The sequence below is a fragment of the Schistocerca serialis genome, chromosome 4 (assembly GCF_023864345.2).
Source record: "Schistocerca serialis cubense isolate TAMUIC-IGC-003099 chromosome 4, iqSchSeri2.2, whole genome shotgun sequence".
Classification (NCBI taxonomy): Eukaryota; Metazoa; Arthropoda; class Insecta; order Orthoptera; family Acrididae; genus Schistocerca; species Schistocerca serialis.
Window position 1 is genome coordinate 264,907,188 of NC_064641.1, and position 21,877 is coordinate 264,929,064.

Consider the following 21,877-nt stretch of genomic DNA (forward strand, 5'->3'; position numbering starts at 1 on the left):
GAAACAGTCATAATAAACTCAGGGAAAAGCAACACACAGTAAACACAGTGAGATGGCGGCCAATGTATTCTGTCAAGTAGAGAGTGAGTTTGCAGTCTCCATTACCATATTTTTAATTATTTCAGGAACTCAGTAATTAACAGAAGAAAATAAAAACAGTCTCAGTGTTAAACTATTTTTTAATACTGTAAGTCATAAATATATTAAAACTACTATACATTGCATTTGTACATGAAATTTTAAAATTTAAATTGTAATGACATAAGTAACAACATTCGCAACTTGTTAGAAATTCTGTATAAATCACTGTTGGAATCATGATGTATAAAATATAAACACAAAAGACAAACTCTTGATTCTCAGTCTTTTGTAATTGAACATTTTTTTGAGGAGTTATAGACAAAGCAAAAGAAGTAGGAAGATGACAGCAGTTACAAATGAGTAGCATGAAAACCATAATTCTGTCTCAGAGGACATACACTTGGAAACCACCTTTCCATTTCCCTCTGTACTATATGACTCGTCAACTTAATATTCTCAGGTAGTTACTCTTTCAGTCATTTGATTACACAAACATTCATTCAGTTTTTTTGTAACTGAAATGAAGGACCATATTTTACATCTGATAACATTTTCCCAAAAAGAATCATAATTCTAACATTTGTTTGTGCATGTATCTCTTACAGCAGTTTGTACAGATATGTTTCACATGACAGTATGATCAGTATATGATATGTGACATGACAGCCTTTGGTTAAATTATATATATTGTGAACTTTTAGTGCATCAACAACAGATATATGACACAATCTTATAGTCCTACAAGCTTTGTCCCAATTCCACTTAGTACAGTTGAAGCCTTTCTGGTGAATCCTTTCAACACATTCATTGGCACCTGTTAAAAAAGAAGTCTGTTAATTAAGTAAGTAACATAGATCCACAAAATAAATGTTTTATGTCACTGTTCCCCTATAAAAATTGTTTTTCTTAGCAAGGAAATATCCTTCTATAGTTTAGTGGAAATAGAACAATGAAAACTACTTACATCAACTACAGATGCAAAGAAATTAGTAAGTGTCTCTGCTCCTCCTACCAAAGTTCTGCCAACTCTTGCAAATTTTTCACCGTCATTCCCATACTTTTCTTCTTCTGTTATGGTATCAACTATGGGTTGAGGCTGTAAGAAAGTTCAGAGCACTGTAATATTATTTTATGCCTTGCAGATAAATCTGATATGATTAAAAATTGTTTACTTAGCAAATAGCTCAAATATTTTTCATAATAAATTGAAGTCTAAGGGTGGAACAGGAAAGGGAGGTAATGACAGTGGCACGTGAAGTGCCCTCCGCCACACACCGTTGGGTGGCTTGCGGAGTAGAAATGTAGATGTAGACTATCATCTATGCTATGCGAACAACTGACAACAATTATGTCTCAGCACAACCTACCCTGCTACACCCTAACAAGCTTTCCAGACTGTTTCCAACCACCCTGTATACTTCAGCCAGGATGATAAAATTGGCATGAAAACATTAATGTTTAAAATTTCTGGTTATACATAACAAAAACAAAGTAAAACTAAATGAATATGTTAGGTGTTATCTAAAGCCATAATAGTGAGAACTAAATGAAACTGTTTAAATATACTGGGTGGACACCAGTATTAAAAGTGCTGTTACAGATTTACACTACTTCTAAGACAAAGTAAAAAATTATGAATTTGAATACAAATGACTTTATGATTCTGCTAATATCATCTTGTGAATTCCTCTATGGTATCTTTGGTGTCGTTGTGTTGGTTGGATGATAACAGCAAGCAGCATATATAGTCCAGCAGCCTCAATCAGTACAGCTCAGAGTGTTTAGTAAATGTCTGATTATTAGTCTCTTAGTTGAGGCTCACTTTCTGCTCGTGTTTGCTTCCAGATACAAAATTTTGGGATATAAAGTAAAAATAATTGTTTTCTGCTGAAACTATGTGTTTACATTTCCCTACTACAATTGATAGATGATCATTTGGCATTGCATGCCTGTTTTTTTCTACCCACATCAATACTGAAAGCACTCTGGTTTTGTTTACTTTTATATTCCTTAAATTAAGCAGCAAATTTCCATTCAGTCTGATCAATGTAATGTATATGACAATGGTGACACTGTATCTTACACACTCAGGAACCCACATATTTCCTTCATTAAAAACAAATATCAGATCTAATTACAGCATAATATTTTCCATTTGTAATAACAATAACTAATTCTTTCACTACTTCGTAAATTGCGGACAAGTATCTTATAAAGGGGCATACAACATGTAAAATGTAGGTAATAAAATATGGAAACAATTTTTTGTATTTCTTATAAACAAAAACAGTGACACTTTGTCACACACACACACGCACGCACGCACGCACATGCACACACACACACACACACACACACACACACACACACACACACACACACACACACTGACACCACTCTACTCATACAATGAAGCACCAAAGACACTGGTATAAGCAAGCGTATTCAAGTAAAGAGATATGTAAATAAGTAGAATACAGTGCTGTGGTCAGCAATGCCTATATAAGACAACAAGTGTCTGGGACAGTTGTTAGATCAGTTACTGCTGCTACAATGGCAAGTTATCAAGACGTAAGTGAGTTTGAATGTGGTGTTGTAGTCAGCGCACGGGACAAAGCGTCTCTGAGGTAACGATGAAGTGGGGATTTTCCCATACGACCATTTCATGAGTGTACTGCGAATATCAGGAATCCATTAAAACATCAAACCTCTGACATCACTGTAGCCAGAAAAAAATCCTGCAAGAACAGGACCAATGATGACTGAAGAGAATCGTTCAGTGTGACAGAAGTGCAACTGTTCTGCATTTTGCTGCAGAGTTCAATGCTGGGCCATCAACAAGTGTCAACAAGTGAACCACTCAACGAAATATCGTTGATATGGGCTTAGGGAGCTGAAGGCTCACTCATGTACCCTTGATGGCTGCGTGACACTAAGCTTTATGCCTCACCTGGACCCATCAACACTGACATTGGACTGTTGATGACAGGGAACATGTTGCCTGGTTGGACAAGTCTCATTTAAGGGTATTCAAATAACCTCATGAATCTATGGATGCAGCATGTCAGCAGGGGACTGTTCAGGCTGGTGGAGGCTCTGTAACGGTGCACAGTGTGTGTAATTGGAATGATATGGGACCTCTGATATATCTTAATATGACTCTGACAGGTGACATGTACATAAGAATCCTGTCTGATCACCTGAATCCATTCGTGTCCATTGTGCATTCTGACCGACTTGGGCACTTCCAACAGGAAAATGCGACTCCCGACACATGCAGAATTGCTACAGAGTGGCTCCAGGAACACTCTTCTGAGTTTAAACACTTCCACTAGCCACCCAACTACCCAGGAGATGATCATTATTGAGCATATCTGGGATGCCTTGCAATGTGCTGTTCAGAAGAGATCTCCACCCCCTCATACTCTTAAGAATTTATGGACAGCCCTACAGGATTCATGATGTCAGTTCTCTCCAGCATCACTTCAGACATTAGTCAGGTCTATGCCACATCATGTTGTGGCACTTCTGCATTGTCCCAGTGGCCCCTAAATAATATTAGGTAAGAGTACTAGTTTCTTCGTCTCTTCCATGAACCATTTCACATATGTAGTTTTACTTATTGCTGTTCTTCATTAAGGTTGATTTGAAACCCAGTGTTTGCTTTTGTTCTTCTAAAACAATACATTATACATAAATGTGTGTCTCTGTGCATATAACTTGAGCACTTGTAAACCTACCTCCTCAATATATATGGTGTAACAGTGATGATATAAATGTGAATGTATACTTTCCCAGCGCATACAGCTGGTGAAGAGTTTTCAGGTATCCAGCCAGGTGGCGGTGTCTTCAAACTGTGATGTTTGAATGAGTGACATACTCATCAGTCGACCCAGAAGGTGACAAATAGCACCAGAACTATTGTAAATTTGACAGATATGGTGCTAGATGCAGCCACAACATCTGTCCTCACTAAAGGGTTGAACTTTGCACCTGTACCAAGGACCATACTGGAACAGGACATCATCAGCAGCATAAAGGCAGCAATTCAGGGCCTACCCAAAGATCAAGCTGAGTAGATCCAAAGGGAGACCTGCAGGATCATTGACAAGTCACAGCTCCTGAAAGCCAACAGTACTGCACGGGGATTATCCATGCACTGAGGGATGATGCTGACACCAGGGTGCTTCCAGCAGACAAGGGAAATGCGATGGTGCTGATTTGCATGGTCAACTACCAACAGAAAATCTGCTCTCTGCTGCAAGACCCAGCCTACAGGAAACTCAACAAGGACCCTACCTCAATGATGACCAGGAGAACTGTGGTGCTACTGAAGGACTCAGATCTACCAAAGGCAGTGAAGAAACAACTGTATCCCAGAGCACCAACGACACCGTGCCTGCATGGATTGCCCAAGATTCACAAGGAAGGGGTACCTCTATGGATGATTCTGGGCACTATCAACTCACACAGTTATGGACTGGCGACACTGTAAAACCACTGGAGGGACACTGCAGTCATCATGCGAAAAACTCCGCAGATTTCATGAGAATACTGAAGAACATCCGAATACAGAGAGATGACCTACTCGTGAGCTTCAACATCACATCCTTGTTCAGGAAAGTACCTATACAAGATGCCTTGGCACTCCTTAATCAGCACTTTGAGCCTGAAACAATGAAGCTCTTTGAATATGTGTTTATGACCACATACTTCAAGTGCAATGGAGAGAATTATGAACAAGTGGATGGAGTGGCCATGGGATCTCCCCTTGCTCCAGGGATGACAAATCTTTATATGAAACATTTTGAGGAGGTGACCCTACAAACTGTTCACCTAAACCAAGGAACTTCTTCCGCTATGTCAATGATACTTTCATGATTTGATGGCACAGAAGGCAGGTACTGGAGGAGTTTATGGACCACATAAACAGCATACATGAGAATTTCATCTTCACAATGGAAGTAAAGGAGAATAGCTGTATTCCATTCCTGGAGATACTGATTAGGAAGAAGGCGGATGGCACGCTGGGCCATTCAGTATATAGAAAGAAGATGCACACAGACCTGTACCTCCATGCAACCAGCTGCCACCATCTGGCGCAATGCCAGTCAGTACTGACAACTTTGGTACATAGGGCATGCGTCATTTGTGACAAAGAAAGCCTTTCAGATAAATTACACCACCTAAGAGAGGTATTTTTGAAAAATGGGTACAGTGAAACACAAATTGGTGGGGCCTTCAAGAAGAGACAGGCTGACAAATTTCAGGAACAGGAAGAAGAAGAAGAGGAAGATAACAAAAAACTCACCTTTCTGCCATATTTGGGGCCCCTGTCAGCCGAAATTGGGAGGCCACTGAGAAAATCAAACATAAATACTATCTTCCAACCACTGCCAAAGATGAAAGAGCTGCTGGGCTCAGCTAAAGACCCACTAAAACTCAACACACCTGGCAAATATTGCATTGCCCGTGAATACATTGGACAAACGCAGTGCTGCATCTCAAAAAGGGGTGAGGAACACATCAGACACATCCAACTTGGTCAGACAGAGAAATCTGCTACAGCTAAACATGGCATTAATGAAAATCACACCTTTGATTTCAAGAACACCAGGCTGCTGTGCTGAGCTGGGAGCTTTTGGGACAGCGTCATTAAAGAATTGATAGAAATACGGGTCCACAAGAATCTTGTGAACAAGGATGAAGGTTATCAACTTAGCATGACCTGGAATGCAGCATTAGCCACAATATGCTGTGAACACACCAAGAACTATCCAGATTGCGAGATGCGATCGGAATGCTCTGACGGAGACACAAACGGCACACCCACTTCCCCCTCCATCCCACCCACCGGCTCCTCTGGATCCAGCCTCCCACAGCCAGGTGGTGGGGGGCACACCACAGGCATAAAGGGACCAGCATCCACAAAGTTTTGGCACTTCGCCACAAGATGATGTGTATGTCACTTGTTGAAACGTCGCAGTTTGAAGACACTGCCACCTGGCTGGAAGCCCGAGAACTCTTCACCAGTGATGATATACTTTGTATCATAAGATTTTTGCTGAGGGGTTATGATTCACTATTATTTTTCTATGTTTCATTTACATTTCTTGAAAGATGGTAATTGTAAATTTTGTGTCATTCAAGACATCTGGTGATAGCTTAAGGCCAAAAACTGTCATTTTAGAAGCATAGAAAACAAATTATGATCTAGAGTGGAAACTGTGATAGAGGTATGAGGAAATTATTTCTGCCTCTTACTCGACATTTATCTCCTTTTGTTAGTATAGTATTCTTGAATGTGTGGAATCAGTTTTGACACTGCTGAGAATAAGGAATGTTTTTGAAGAAGGGTAATAAAAATAGATGAACCTAAATTTTTTAGAATATCTTCTCTGACTTTTCACCGATATGCAAACTTAAAACCTGAAACATTCTGTAAATTGAAAGATGAGGGTAGAAAAGGAAAGGAACTAATTATATCAGCTGCATTGGGGCTTTATGTGGAATCAGCAGTTTTGAGCAAAAATGCATGCCTGACGGGGATAGGCGGTGCTAGATGGGATGGCCGGGGAAGATGTGAAGATAGTCCATGCATTATCTATAAATACTGTGATTGGGTGGCACAGTGGTTAATGCAATTGTCTAGTAAGCAATAGATTGCAGGTTGAAGTCCCTGTCCAACACAAATTTTCACTCATTGCTGCTGATTCTCCATAAAGTTCCAATGCAGCTGATACCATTTCCTTCTCTTTTCTTTCCTTTCTCTCTCCTCCACCTTCAGTTACAGCTGTAGGTCGTCTCTCTGTTTTTCAGACATGTTCAAATGAACAGAAACCATGCATTAATATAATTAAACCATTCTACTCTTATTATTGGTACACTACGTTAACTGAAAGCATTCTGTTTCTGACAACTGCTTTTTTCCAAATTTATGGTTAAACCCATTTATGGAAAATTGCTTAAAATTTCATTAAAAAAAATCTTCTATAATCTCTCAGGATTTATTGGCAAGATTGATTAATGGTATGCATTTAGGTGTTCAACTGACTTATTGATTTCCATTTATATGCACAATTTTTTTACGACTGACCCAGTCTTATTCCTCTGGTGCTGCAAGCTGTGCTGTTTCATGTGTTTGTTGCCTGATCTCCAACCAGCCAGTGAATATGCAAACCAACACTGTTGCAGCACTTGATAACAAGACTCAGTTGATCTAAAAATATTGTGCATAAAAATGGAATCAACAACTCAGCTGAATACTCTTCTTTATAACTTTAACAATATACAGGCTTTCAGCCACGTTGTATGATAGTGGTTTCAGTGTGATGATTTGTACCTTTTTTTATATTATTATGAAGCACTTGTAAATGGTGCATGTTGACTGCACAAACACATCATAAATTGTGGAGTACAGATTTTGAACCTTCACTCTTGTCAATCAGCCTGATTCTTCACTGAAAGCCCTTTGCCACATTTTGTGTGTTTATAAGATTACCTAATAATTTCAAGACTTCCCAATAACTTCAATTTATTTTAACAAGAAAGGTATTTCATAAATTAGCTTTACTGTAAAAGTTGTTGATATATATTATATGTATGTATACCTTCAGTACATTGATAAGGAATGACTGAACTGCAGAAAACATTTTCTTGGACTGGCTGTCTGATTCAAACTTTGCCATCTCTGGATCTTGAGGTGCAAAATTCTTACCCAGAGATGTTAGTAGATCACCAACAATGCTCTGTAACATTAACATCCTCTTTATTAGGAAATCTGATATACTTCTATAACTAATCAAAATCATATACTGTATCTTAATTATTTTAGGCAGATAAATTACTATGTATGGTGAAACAGCACACTGCCCATTAAAAAGCATATGTATTAATTCAGTTTAAGATAGTATGATCATATTATTGCTATTGAAACTGTGCTACCACAAATTCAGCTGGACAAGAATAACTACCCTGTATACAAGCAGGTTCTTCTGCATTATGTAATTCAATGATAAATTGTGTGTGTAACCCTTAACTACTCTAGTGAAATGCTCATACTCTAGTGGGGTCTCGGAGTACCCCAATAAGAAAAACGAAACTGTAATTTAAGGAAATTTTATTTTTAATTGAAATTTTGTCACTGAATATTATAAACCTTTTTACATATTTGAGATATGATTACAAACAATTTTGGCACACTGAAAATCTGTGGTTGGGGCAAACATGTTTTCAGCATTTTTCACACACTATTTGGTTTTCTTATCCACACTTCTTGCGCACATGTAGCATCTTGCTTTCCTCATGGCTTCTGTCTCTGAAGATGTTGAGGTAAGAGGAGTACCACCAAGTTTAACAACGTCTCTCAGTTCACGAGAAAGGGGTTGGACATCTCGACATTGTATATGGGGCTTTACTAAATCCATTCCAAGCTTTTGTAGCTATTCTCTTCTTTTTATATCATTTGTTTTATCAAGTTGTTTGGTGCACTGAAGCAAGACAGCAGCATTGACTCCTACTATGTTTAGAATGGCATAAAATACAGACATTGGCCATCTGCGTGTGATAACAAATAGTTGGCACACATTTGGTCCAGTGCATCCACTCCTCCTTTTGTGGCATTGTAATCAATGATAATTTCAGGTTTTTTCTGTTGAGTACTAATTTTCTGATCGTGATGGATAGATGAAAGCAACACAACAGCTCGACCTTTCCGAGGAACATAAGAACAAATTGTCTTTCCTTCATTATGCCCAAATAATGCAGATTCTACTGGGCGCTTTCTGTTTGGTTTGAATTCTTCTGGGATCTGCGGTTTATTTTGCTTTAGAGTGCCTAAGGCAGTCAACTTTTTGGCTTCTAGTTGATCACAGACTTCAAGTGACATGGACCAATCGTCTACTGTCACATGTCTATTGCTTCCCTCAATTGGTGTTATTAATTTCAAAACATCCTGTGTTGGATTGATAATGTACTTTTATTTGTCCCTTTTCCTATGTAAACAAATGCACTGCATAAATAGAATGTTCGTGAGTCACAAAGGCACATAACTTTGAGGCTGTATTTGGCTGGCTTCTTGAGCATATACATGCGAAATTTGCACCTACCACGAAAGGGTACTAACATTTCATCGATTGTCACATACGCTCTTGGAGTATAATACTTTTGACATTTGTCTATAAAAAGTTCCCACACATCTCTAATATCTGCAAGTCTGTCATCAGCCTTCCTATCATCTCTTGTAGCAGCACAATCGAATCGCAAACAAGACAAAATGAATAAAAATCTCTGAACACTCATAGTGGCTCGAAACACATCATGACCAGTTCTACCATTAGCAAAAAGTCCAACCACATTTTTGTGATTGGATTTCATTACTCCAGATAAATAAAGCAGACCTAGAAATGCTCTCAGTTCTATTACATCTAGCGTCTTTATGAATGCTGGCTTAGGAGCTCTGTATTTGTTTGACATGTCATGTGTCTTGACATTTGTATTGGTGAGTATTAGTTGCAATAAATCTTCACTAATGAACAGTTCCCAAGCAGATAATATGTCAGTTGAATCAATCGTTTTTGCTTCACGTTTACCACCTGGAAGATGACTAACTATATTGTGAGCATGGGTACGAGTCATAGGAGGAGCTTCTTTTGACCACTTGTAGCACTGCTTTTTCACAAAAAAATATTTGTCAGCGGAAGGTCTAATACATGCCTCATCATCTGATTCTTCACAGCTACTTTCTGATGTAGCTTCAGAGGTGGAATCATCCTCATCCTCATCTGCTGTGGTTTCCTCATCAGATTGCAAAAATGCAGGATCATTCACTATTCTTTCCAACTCATCATCTTCTAATGACTTCAATGATGTCATTCTGGAAAATAATGCATTCATACTCACATAACCTTAACAATTAACGATATCATGGAAAGTGTGCTGTTTTCGAAGTACTCTAAGATTTCAGTCACGTAAAACACTAATTGAGATAGTCCAAAACAACTTACGTTAATACTCTGGTGGGGTATTCTGAGACCACTTTTTCTTTATCTCACACAATAATACTGGAAACACCACATTCAACACTTCGCGTAAAAAGGAAGCACTTCACTGAGGATTACCAAGAACACAGGTGCCATCTGTTGTTCCATTCACGTACTATGTATTGTATTCTATCATCTGGGGTTCTCCGGGACCCCACTAGAGCAGTTAAGGGGTAATGTACATATTTATATATTGAATTTATTATATATAGCTTGTATTTAATTATCTTATGTGACAAAATAATGTACATATGCATGTATAACGATGACATCCATACAAAGAAATTTGTTTATGGATGAATAAATAAATAAATAAGAAAATAAATAAACAATTGACAGTATTCCACTCTGGATGTGATCTAGATTGAAATGGAAACAAAAGCAAATTTCAGAATGCCATGATCACTTTAGCAGAGCATCCTTTGAAGTGTAGTGCATAAGATCCATAAACTGCAACATAGTTTGCCGAAACTTGTAATCTGAATTCTGAATACATGCTCTACTAAAGCAATCATGGCATTTTGAAATTAACTTATATTTTAATAATTACTCTGTTTCCATTTTCTGAGACCGTGACAAGGGAAACTAAAACATTTGGAGTTAAGTGTCAACAAATTAGGTTTATATATATATATATATATATATATATATATATATATATATATATATATATATATATAAAAATAGAGGGAAACATTCCATATATGTCTGCTTGTGTCTGTATATGTGCGTAAGTCTTTCCGCTCCCGGGATTGGAATGACTCCTTACCCTCTCTCTTAAAACCCACATCCTTTCGTCTTTCCCTCTCCTTCCCTCTTTCCTGATGAAGCAACCATGGGTTGCGAAAGCTTGAATTTTGTATGTGTGTTTGTGTTTGTTTGTGTGTCTATCAACATACCAACCCCTAATTTGTCCTGTCATATTCTTGAGACATATAGGCCTAAGTGATTTATGAAAGGTATTTGAGGATTAATTTCAAAAATTGAGATGTTTGTTGATAATATGCATGTATTTATATGGCAAGGAGAAGAGTGGAACTGGTTGCCTTGTGGTTCACAGCAAACATCTTAATTCTGAAACTTTTTTCCCCCTAAGGTAAGTCTTTCTGCTCCCAGGATTGGAATGACTCCTTACCCTCTTGCTTAAAACCCACATCCTTTCATCTTTCCCTCTCCTTCCCTCTTTCCTGATGAAGCAACCATGGATTGCGAAAGCTTGAATTTTGTGTGTGTGTTTGTGTTTGTTTGTGTGTCTATCAACATACCAACCCCTAATTTGTTCTCTCATATTCTTGAGACACATAGGCCTAAGTGATTTATGAAAGGTATTTGAGGATTAATTTCAAAAATTGAGGTGTTTGTTGATAATATGCATGTATTGATATGGTAAGGAGAAGAGTGGAACTGGTTGCCATGTGGTTCACAGCAAACATCTTAATTCTGAAACTTATAAGAGCTTATCTAATGCAATTGCAGACAAATAAAATTGACTTACAGGTATCAGAAATAGAGAGTAATAGGCATACTCTCAACGAAATTCTGTATGTAGAATTCTCACACATTCAGGCGTATAACAAACTGAGGTGACACCTGCGCTAGTGTAAATTTAATGAGAAGCTCAGTTCTTTTTTATTTACACTTAAATGTTCTGTCTGTTAACCTGAAAATAGAATTGCTAGCGTATTTAGTGTACTTTCAGCTGATACTGTCCTTTAGAATAACTCTTTAGAGCAATTCAGCGAGGGGAAATACTATTTATTCTACAGAAGCATGCAGTAGTGACCAAGCCTCCTGCTGAAGTCTCTTCAGGAACTTGGGATTTGTACATTTGTATGTCAATATGTTTTACTCCTTAATGGTATTACGGGTAAATAATAAGAGTAAATTTAGAATGCATAATGATATTCACATTTAAAAATAATTTGGGTGTAGGTTTCTGTACCTTGCTAGGTGTAAGAACGGAATCTTATATTCTAGTGCAAAATTCCTTAACAGGGTCCAATAAACACACGGTAGCAAATTGGAGCTCCTCAGACATAAAAAAATAAATTAAAAGAATATATTTTTAGGGACTTCTATAAGTTACCACAATTTTGGACTTGGGGATGTAAATCCTGATTAACGGTAAAGTTCATGTCAAATGCAGTTCTTCCTTCTCCATGGCGTATTTGGTACAGCAACCATGGGTAATATTTTGAAAGGAAAACAGTCTTCATTGCAGTGGAGACAATATTTCTATTGACATGTTTTGCCCTTATAGTGCATCATCAGAATATCTATAACAAAAATAAAATAGTGTTCATCAAGGTATGGTCCTGTCCTGCAGAGCTATATTGGAAGTTAAAAGATTCCCTAGAGGGCTTACTGTAATATACTGCAAAATTTGCATTCACCACACCTGTAGGGACCTCCATATGTACCTACGATCCAGCTATTGAGAGCTATGGTGCAGGGATGCTCACAAGAAAATTGTTACTCTCACTGCAGTCCTTTCTTTAAATACACTGGAGTCAGTTGAAAAAGCAGATCTGACTTAAGGTCACACTCACTGGTCTTGAAACCATATAGCATAATCTGTACAGTAAGCAATAACTCATTCCAGTCAGAATTACAAGTTCACCTGCAAAGCATACTGTTCCTCTGTCAGTTGACAGCACATTGCATGGCTTCTTAACATTACTTCAGACCTAGTGTCAGAAATTAATAAAATTTCCTGTACTTACAGCAAATCTTTACTTTTAAAAAAGGAAGCATAAATCTGAATTCAAGTAATGGGGTTAATGTATGATGGCACTTTATGTCAGTATCTGTTATTTAGGGCAGGCAGTGCTGCCCTTCTTTGATGGTCAAGTAGCTGCCACATATGCTAACTTGGATTACACACTAAGCTGCTATGATGAAGTAAGTAACACATTATGTTTGGTGTTACTATTGTTATTATAACCATTTTACTGGTAACACTATTGTAGGTAAACACTCTTTATTTGTTTGTACAGCAGTATACTTTAGCATGTCCACACAACTGTGACAAATACAAAATTTCCAGTATATTACAGTAAGTTCTCTAGTAAATCTTTTAACTTCCAGTAGTGCTGTGCAGGATAGAATCATATCCTGATGAGTATTTTCTTTCATTTTTCTGTATGATGCTCAAGAAGGATGAAATGTGTCAATAAAGGTGTTGTGCCAATGCAACCAAGACTGTTTTTTCTTTCATCATATCAAAAAGCAACTTTTCTAGTACATAAACCACTGATACCACATCCTGAAATTTGTGAAGTTAGAAAAATGCTTAACAGAAGTACTAGACAAAAACACTAGATGAGTAATATAAAAAAAGGGCAATAGCTGATTCAAAAGAAACTTCTTTTCTACACACACAGACACACACACACAGACACAAAAAAACACACACACACACACACACACACACACACACACACACACACATGGACCAAGGACTGAATCCCACACCTTTGGATCTGAAGTCTGACCCCCAGTTACACATTTAATCACACTACAGAAAAATAAAAAGTATAATTAATTCACAAAAGTCACTTGTTCTTTATAGAAGTAGGCTGAAATTTTTGCTTCAGCCTGTTTATGTATAACTTGACATATCACATTCCAAGAGCTGTCCTTCATGATAGGATTTATGGAATACCAACATTTTAATAAATCTGAAAAATTAAATAATGAAACAGAATGTCTGTCAGTACTTACCTACAGGATGTAAGATTTTATGCTGTGAATATATACACTAATTGACACATAAAAAGGATCAGTCTTTCCTTCTCATCCATCAGGTAAGTCTCCCATGACCTGGGGTTCTGGGTGACTTTTCCAAACTCTACCCTGTTTCCCAAACCTCACCAATCCTTTTCCTTCACCCTTCTTCTTTCTCCTTCAACCCTTCTGCCAGAAGAAGGAGCCACTGGCTCTGAAAGCTCACATATGTAGTACCTTTTATATGTGTGTTCTCTTGCTGCTGCTTGGTGATTAGATTTTTTATCTGTCCCGTTACATTATATTTTCAAAAATTGATTATTTTTGTTGATATATTTCTATATTTTGGAATAGGTACTTTCTCCCTCAGGGAGAGAAGATTGATTGTTTGGGAAGTTTGGGAAAGACAGTTCATGTCACTCAGACCAAATTATCAGAATTACTATGCTGTTGTGAGTTCAAGGGAGACCATAAAGAGAAGGAGGTTAAAGATTATACTATGATAAGCCCTATGCCAACTTCAGACAAAAGATAATATAAGGACAGATTGAGAAGTAAGGATGGGGAGTTTGTTAATGAGGGTTAAGTCCAAGAATCAGCAAGATGTGAGAATATACCACCAACTGCCATCTTCCATCTTGCTCCAAACTTTTGTAAAAACCTTGTCCAACCATATATTATTCTTCCTAGTCTATCATCCCTACCTGAGGTCCCTATTTTAAAGTAATTCTAGCTGTTAAATCTGCCAAATGAACTGAACCACCAAAAACTCACTACAGCCTCCCTAGTGGTAAATACAACAACGTAAAAGGAAGAACAACGTGTAAAAATAAACATGTTATTTGCCAACTAATGTGTATTCATTTCAGAGCTTTTCATACAGGAGTACTGACCACTGAACTGTTTGAGTGCCTGATGCAACACAGCAGATTTGTTTACCTTGAGGGCATCCAGCACTCAGATGCTGAGGATGTTCCACAGTATGATGCAATAGACATTAGTGTCTGCTATATGGCATGAGTCATTCATATCCTCCTGAGCTCTGGAGATAGGAACTTGCACTCTAAAGTATCCTTGTATCTTGCAAGCCACCCACCCTCCAAAAATCCAACTGTAACCCACTTATTTATTTGTTTATATTTTTTCATTAACTGCATTTCCTTATTTATTTTTTCCTATATTTATCTTCCCTTTCTCTTTCTTCTTCTTTGTATTTTGTTTTCATTTTTCCCTCTGTCTTCCTGGTTTTTCTCCATTTCCTTTTCTGCTTTTTTTTGGTTCTAAATGGCACTAAGTATTCCACTTCTCATTTATCTTTCCCTCAGTACATCTTTACTTCTCAAACTGTCCTATTATCTGATCACTAAAGTTGGCACATTGCTTACCAGTGTACTGCCTTCTACTCCCAGCCACACTGACTTCTCCCATTTCATAGTTGTCTCCCCTTATCCTCATAACAGGTGTGCATCTCTCATCCTAGGTTCTTAGTAGTTGGTGCCTATTTCAAAAAAATTCCATCTCATTCCTATTTCCTTCATGATGACACAGGAAACTGTTCCAAAAACTAGGAATAATTCTTTTATTTTCTTTTAAGCAGTACTGGAATTTTTACTCCTGAAGATAAATAACGGTATTATCTGTTTTGTCAGAGTTTTACACTTTATTACAGTGAATTCTCAGTCAAATAGGGTAAACAACAAAGTAAGTGTTGTGTAGCATTGAAGATTCTATTAAGAAATAAGTTTTCATTCATGATATATTTTTTTGAAAACTGGTTTGTTAATATAAGAGTATGCAAGTCAAGAGATAATATAATGAACATTTGAGTAATAATCTATTATATGCATCAACTTAGCACAGTTAGTTCTTACCTGGCTTCTTTTTATTTTATTTTGTATCAGCTGTTGTTTTTGTTCATCAATTCTAGGTTCCAATGTGAGATCATTGTTTTGTATTGGAACTGATGACACAAAACAGAAGTAAATGCTCAGGCACAACACACAGACATGCATGTTATCCATCATCTGTAATAAAATGGAAATATGTCTTATAAATGATTTAATGAGTTAATATAGTTACATGTTCGAAATAAATACATGGAATGTTTGGTAATTTTTTAGTTTTATTGGCTCCTGAGAAAATTAACTGGAGTTGGTCATGCCATACAAATACCTGAGGTCAACACTGTAGTGGAATGTGAAATTAAATGAACACATTAGGGGTTTACACTGTTTGAACTTAAATAACTGAGGGACTGAGGGGGTATTAAAGATAATGTGATCCACTTGTGTTTATTTGGTGCTCTCATGACTAGTGTGTGTAGCAATTCATTTATTTTTATTTTGTATATTTTCTGTTGCCAGTAATGGAATGTAGATAACAAGATGGCTGGAAACTTGTCCTTGGAGCAAAGAAATTGGATTTTAAAGTGTTACTAGAAATATGAAAACATGAAACTTGTGCAGTATTCTAGCCTGAGTCAAGCAAATGTTTTGTGCACAGTCTGCTTTGTAGACAAACTGCATCTCACTAACATTCTACCAATGAACCACAGTCTGCTATTTGCTTTATTTTCAACTGAGCTTATGTGATCATTCCTTTTTATATCCCTCCAATTTCACCCAGGCATATCTATGAATTAATTGATTCTAATTGGAAACCATTGATACTGTAATCATAACATAAATTTTTTGTTTTGTGAACTGCACAGTTTTATGTTTCTGAGCATTTACAGTGAGTTGCCTATCCTTGCACCACCTCAAAATCTCATCAAGATGTGACTGAATATTTGTGCAATACTTTTCAGATAGCAGGTACCATTTCATTACAGGAAACTACATCATGTAGAGAAGTTTGATGTTACTATTAATGTTGGCTGCAAAGCCATTAATACCGAGCAAGATGGCACAGTGGTTAGCACACTGGACTCGCATTCGGGAGGACGATGGTTCAATCCCTCGTCCGGCCATCCTAATTTAGGAATTCCGTGATTTCCCTAAATCGCTCCAGGCAAATGCCGGGATGGTTCCTTTGAAAGGTCACGGCTGACTTCCTTCCCTGTGCTTCCCTAATCCTATGAGACTGATGACCCCGCTGTTTGGTCTCTTCCCCCAAACAATCCAATCCAAAAGCCATTAATATACAACATGAACAGCAGTGGGTTTCCTCAGAGTTTTACCCAATTTTAAATTACTGTTATTGATGTACTGGTAGCTGATTTGGTGTGTTTAAAGACATCATGCTCCAAGAATGAAATATCCAGGAAATAAAGTAGTTATAGCGGTTCACCAATTATTTTTTGAAGGTAAATTACTTTGATTCCTAATAGGTAAGCATATTCTATTGGGGTATGCAAAGTCTATTTTAATTATTTCCTATATCATGTAAATGATGAAAAGGATGATAATAAATGAAATGAAATTTAAAAACAGTTGTAGATTGCAGAATGTTCTTTATTAACTTAAGAACAATGTGTTTCACCTGGATAGGGCATCATCAGGCTATGTTAAAAGTCAGAAATTTTCTACCAAAAATCATACATCAAGAAGGCATGATACTGCATAAAATGTACTAAAAAGCAACCACATGGAAGTGAATACAAGTATAGCAACACAGAATACTATGAATAAGGACAGGCCTCTGGGACCATTGTAGCATACAGTTTTGTTTACAGTTTGCATGCAAGGTCCTGTTCCTTGCTGCTATGCCTGTCGTTGCCTACATGAGGTTGCCATTTAGCATCTTTTATGTAGTATCATGCCTTCTTGACGGATGATTTTTGGCAGAAAATTGCTGATTTTTAAACATAATCTGATGATGTCCTATCTGAGTGAAATGTGTCATTCTTAAGTTAATAAAGAACATTCTGCAACCTATGACGGTTTTTTAAATATTGACAATGGAATGTTGCTGTACCACACACTAATTAGGAATGGAATAATTTTTGAGTATAACTTGGTATATCATCTATTTAAGTTTAAACCCATTGTATCTAATGAGTTAAAATTAAAGCAAGAAAAAATTCTTACAAAGATTTTATTCCTATATGAATAATACTGAAAATTAAAAAGCTGAAATTGGGAGAGAAACAGAACTTACAATTTCAACAGATATAACTAATAAAGAATAGCACTGAGGCATACTTCTCAAAATCGACCAGGAAATGAATGTAAAGAAAAACTTTTTTAATTTTGATGCCGTCTGTAACACTGTTTCCTTATGAAGCTTCACATCTAATCATTTTAATGGATTTCTTGGATTATCTATGAGTCTTCTATATTTATTTTGTTTTTTGTTTATTCGACTGAGACAATAAAAGCTTAATGAAGTGTTGGGAATTTGGGCTGGCTGAGAAGGATGTCCGGATGGCCGAGGTGGTTAAGGCAACCGTTCTAGAGAAGTGGAGCACCTGGGTTCAATTCCTGGTCCAGCAAAAATTTTCAAATTGAATCAATGATTAATCTGAATGTCCTAATGTGGCCACCATCAGAAAAATTTCCCTGAAAATTGCCAAGCAATTTTGTGATTGCTAAACCCACAATATTCCATAGGCACTCAGCACTGCAAAATCTATTGTGCCCCAGTCATTTCTAGAAATGCGTCAGAATTATTAAACAAATGAATAGTAAGTACACCAGATTCCAGGAGGAGGGAACTACCCCACCCCCTGCCCCATAGCAGACACCTGTGTAAACAACAAGGGTCTCACCACACTTTCTGGGGGTACACCTGGAACTCCTTTTAAGTCTGTTGATGATTCTCCACTCAAAATAAAATGCTGCGTTCTCTCCAACAAGATATCCTCAGTTGAGTTACATATTTCGCTAGGTACTGCCTGTGATTGTACTTTCAATGTACAGCCCCTTATTTTGGTGGGAAGCATGCCTGACTGCCATGCAGCAGGCCAGGATTCGATTCTCCGCTGGGTCAGAGATTTTCTCTGCTTGGGGACTGGATGTTGTGTTGTCCTCATCATCATTTCATCATCATCGACATGCAGGTTGCCCAATGTGGCATCAACTGAAAAGATGCAACTTGATGGCCAAACTTTCCCAGGTGGGGTGGGGACTCCTGGCCGTCAATGCCATATGATCATTTCATGTTCCAACATATTTTTGATAATAGGCACATATGTGGTTCTAATACCTCTAAGAGAAGTGGACAAATACTGCTTCTATATGATTGCCTTGATCCATGGTTCTCAGGATGTCATGTGAGCATGTGTGAGTTGGGTTTCACGTGATCAGTGTTTTTGGAATCCTTGCTGGGTGGCGTGAAGGAGATCATTTTGTTCGAAACACCTTGTTACGTATGAGCTCAGAATATGTTCTACAATTCGACAGAAAATGGATCAAGGATACTGGATGGTAATTTGATGGATCACTTCTGCTGCCCTTCTTGTAGGTGAATGGGAACTGTGCTTTGTTCCAATTACTGCGTATGGTTTCTCTTTTTGAGAGATCCACAATAAATTATGGTTTTGAGGGGTAACTCAGTCGCCATTTCGATATAGAACCTGACAACACAGATTCCATCAGGTCTTGGAGCCTTGTTCAGTTTTAACGAGTTCAGCTGTTTCTCAACACTAATACGTAGCCTATCTACTCATCTTTGCTATGGTTGGAGAACTAAACTATCACTCCTCAGTCTTCTCTTGCAAAGGAACATTTGATAATGGGATTCAACATTTCTGCCTTTGCTTTTCTATCCCTGATTTCCTTTCCTGTCTCGGTCATGAGTGTCCGGAGGCTAATTTTAGTGCCACTAATAGCGTTTACATCTAACAGAAGTTATTGGGGTTTGTAAAAGTTCTTTCGATAATATACTACTGTTATAGTCATAGAAGGTTCCACGTGTTGTCCTCTTGACAGCCAAATAGAGGACGTTCCCAAGAAAAACGTTACCTAGTCTAGCAAGTTAAATAGATGATAAAGGTTTTCCATGGTACACAAATAATATCAAGTACCATTGTAAGAAACAGCTCCTTCTACACAAAATGAACAAAGGAAACCAGAAAACCTCAGTTACACGGATGTTATCGGAACATATTGGGTTTTTAGTTGCTCCAAGCGGAAGATGTGCTTTGTTCTGTTCCATATTTTACAGGGCTATTACAAATGATTGAAGCAATTTCATAAGTTCACTGTAGCTCCATTCATTGGCATATGGTCACGACACACTACAGATACGTAGAAAAACTCATAAAGTTTTGTTCGGCTGAAGCTGCGCTTCAATTTTCTGCCGCCAGAGCGCTCGAGAGCGCAGTGAGACAAAATGGCGACAGGAGCCGAGAAAGCATATGTCATACTTGAAATGCACTCACATCAGTCAGTCATAACAGTGCAACGACACTTCAGGACGAAGTTCAACAAAGATCCACCAACTGCTAACTCCATTCGGCGATGGTATGCGCAGTTTAAAGCTTCTGGATGCCTCTGTAAGGGGAAATCAACGGGTCGGCCTGCAGTGAGTGAAGAAACGGTTGAACGCGTGCGGGCAAGTTTCACGCGTAGCCCGCGGAAGTCGACGAATAAAGCAAGCAGGGAGCTATTTTCATCTTTCAACAGGATGGTGCTCCGCCGCACTTCCATCATGATGTTTGGCATTTCTTAAACAGGAGATTGGAAAACCGATGGATCGGTCGTGGTGGAGATCATGATCAGCAATTCATGTCATGGCCTCCACGCTCTTCCGACTTAACCCCATGCGATTTCTTTCTGTGGGGTTATGTGAAAGATTCAGTGTTTAAACCTCCTCTACCAAGAAACATGCCAGAACTGCGAGCTCGCATCAACGATGCTTTCAAACTCATTGATGGGGACATGCTGCGCTGAGTGTGGGAGGAACTTGATTATCGGCTTGATGTCTGCCGAATCACTAAAGGGGCACATATAGAACATTTGTGAATGCCTAAAAAAACTTTTTGAGTTTTTGTATGTGTGTGCAAAGCATTGTGAAAATATCTCAAATAATAAAGTTATTGTAGAGCTGTGAAATCGCTTCAATCATTTGTAATAACCCTGTATATCGTTTTTGTTTGGTACACGGTATTGACGCTGCAGTGTCCAACTTCGTCATGCTAATGTAAAAGCTGTCATAAAGCCAGCTAAGGACAAAATCCGTCGAACTTGCATGTTATTTACTTAATGCTCGCTTATAAGCCGACTTCCAGTATTTTTAGTGTCTGAATAATGTCACGTGTTTCAGATAAATTCACCTTGAAAACGTAAATTCAAAAACTTCACGTAAAATTTAAGAATGTGCTTCTCCAGTTGATTTTATCTAAATTTCTGCGAATGTCGCAGCGTATTGTGTATTTTCGTCCCCTGAGAGCCGTGAAAAATGTATTTTGTGCTATAGCATCAGCTGTAATCAACATTTATGCTTTTTTCAGTTTTAGCGGTAGTAGGTTATGCCTTTTCAAAGTAATGTTCATCCCGAATTGCACTGCACATCAACGTGAATAAAAGTATTATATGCGCAATCAAAGTTGAAGCTCAGCGCGGTGGCTAGTGGGAGATACCATCATAAATGCATTTCCCATTACAGTCGCTCATACCAGCCACCGCACCGGGTGTCAACTTTGTTTGAGCGAATATTTATTACGTTTTTGAGAATTTTCGGAAGGTACAGACTAGAGCGTTGTGCATAACATATTTCTTATTAAATCGGCGTTTCTGATTAGTTACCGTAGCATGTATTATAACTAACATATCGTATTACATATAGCTTTTCCTTTCAACAGAAACGTGTACTGTCAGCATTTATTCCAAATAAAGGCTATTTTCAAGATTGTTAGCGACTATTACCTCAAAAAAGTTTCAGGAAATTAGAAAAATTTTATTCAGGTTTTTCTGTAGAAATCTCGTCTTGTGTACTAATTGCTTCAATTCTTACAGAGAATTAGCAATACTTTTGGCATATAAGATCCAGGGATTAAAAGAAAATCAGCAGAGTTATTTCTAAAGTTATTTGTTCACTGTTCTGTAAAAAACTGCGTTGGCCACAATGCTATCCCACTATGAATGCTG

At 37.7% G+C, this 21,877-nt stretch overlaps 1 protein-coding gene across 1 annotated transcript in view; it reads right to left on the minus strand.

Annotated features, from left to right (window-relative positions):
- Positions 1-264: 264 nt before the first annotated feature.
- The window catches only part of LOC126474056 (uncharacterized), a 125,090-nt gene continuing 103,477 nt past the window's right edge, over positions 265-21,877 (minus strand). The window contains exons 2-5 of the mRNA XM_050101469.1: positions 15,719-15,871; positions 7,692-7,829; positions 1,046-1,177; positions 265-895 (exon numbers count right to left, since the gene is read on the minus strand). Of these exons, the coding sequence (XP_049957426.1) occupies positions 812-895; positions 1,046-1,177; positions 7,692-7,829; positions 15,719-15,871 (507 nt within the window). The 3' untranslated portion in view covers positions 265-811. The remainder of the gene's footprint in view (positions 896-1,045; positions 1,178-7,691; positions 7,830-15,718; positions 15,872-21,877) is intronic.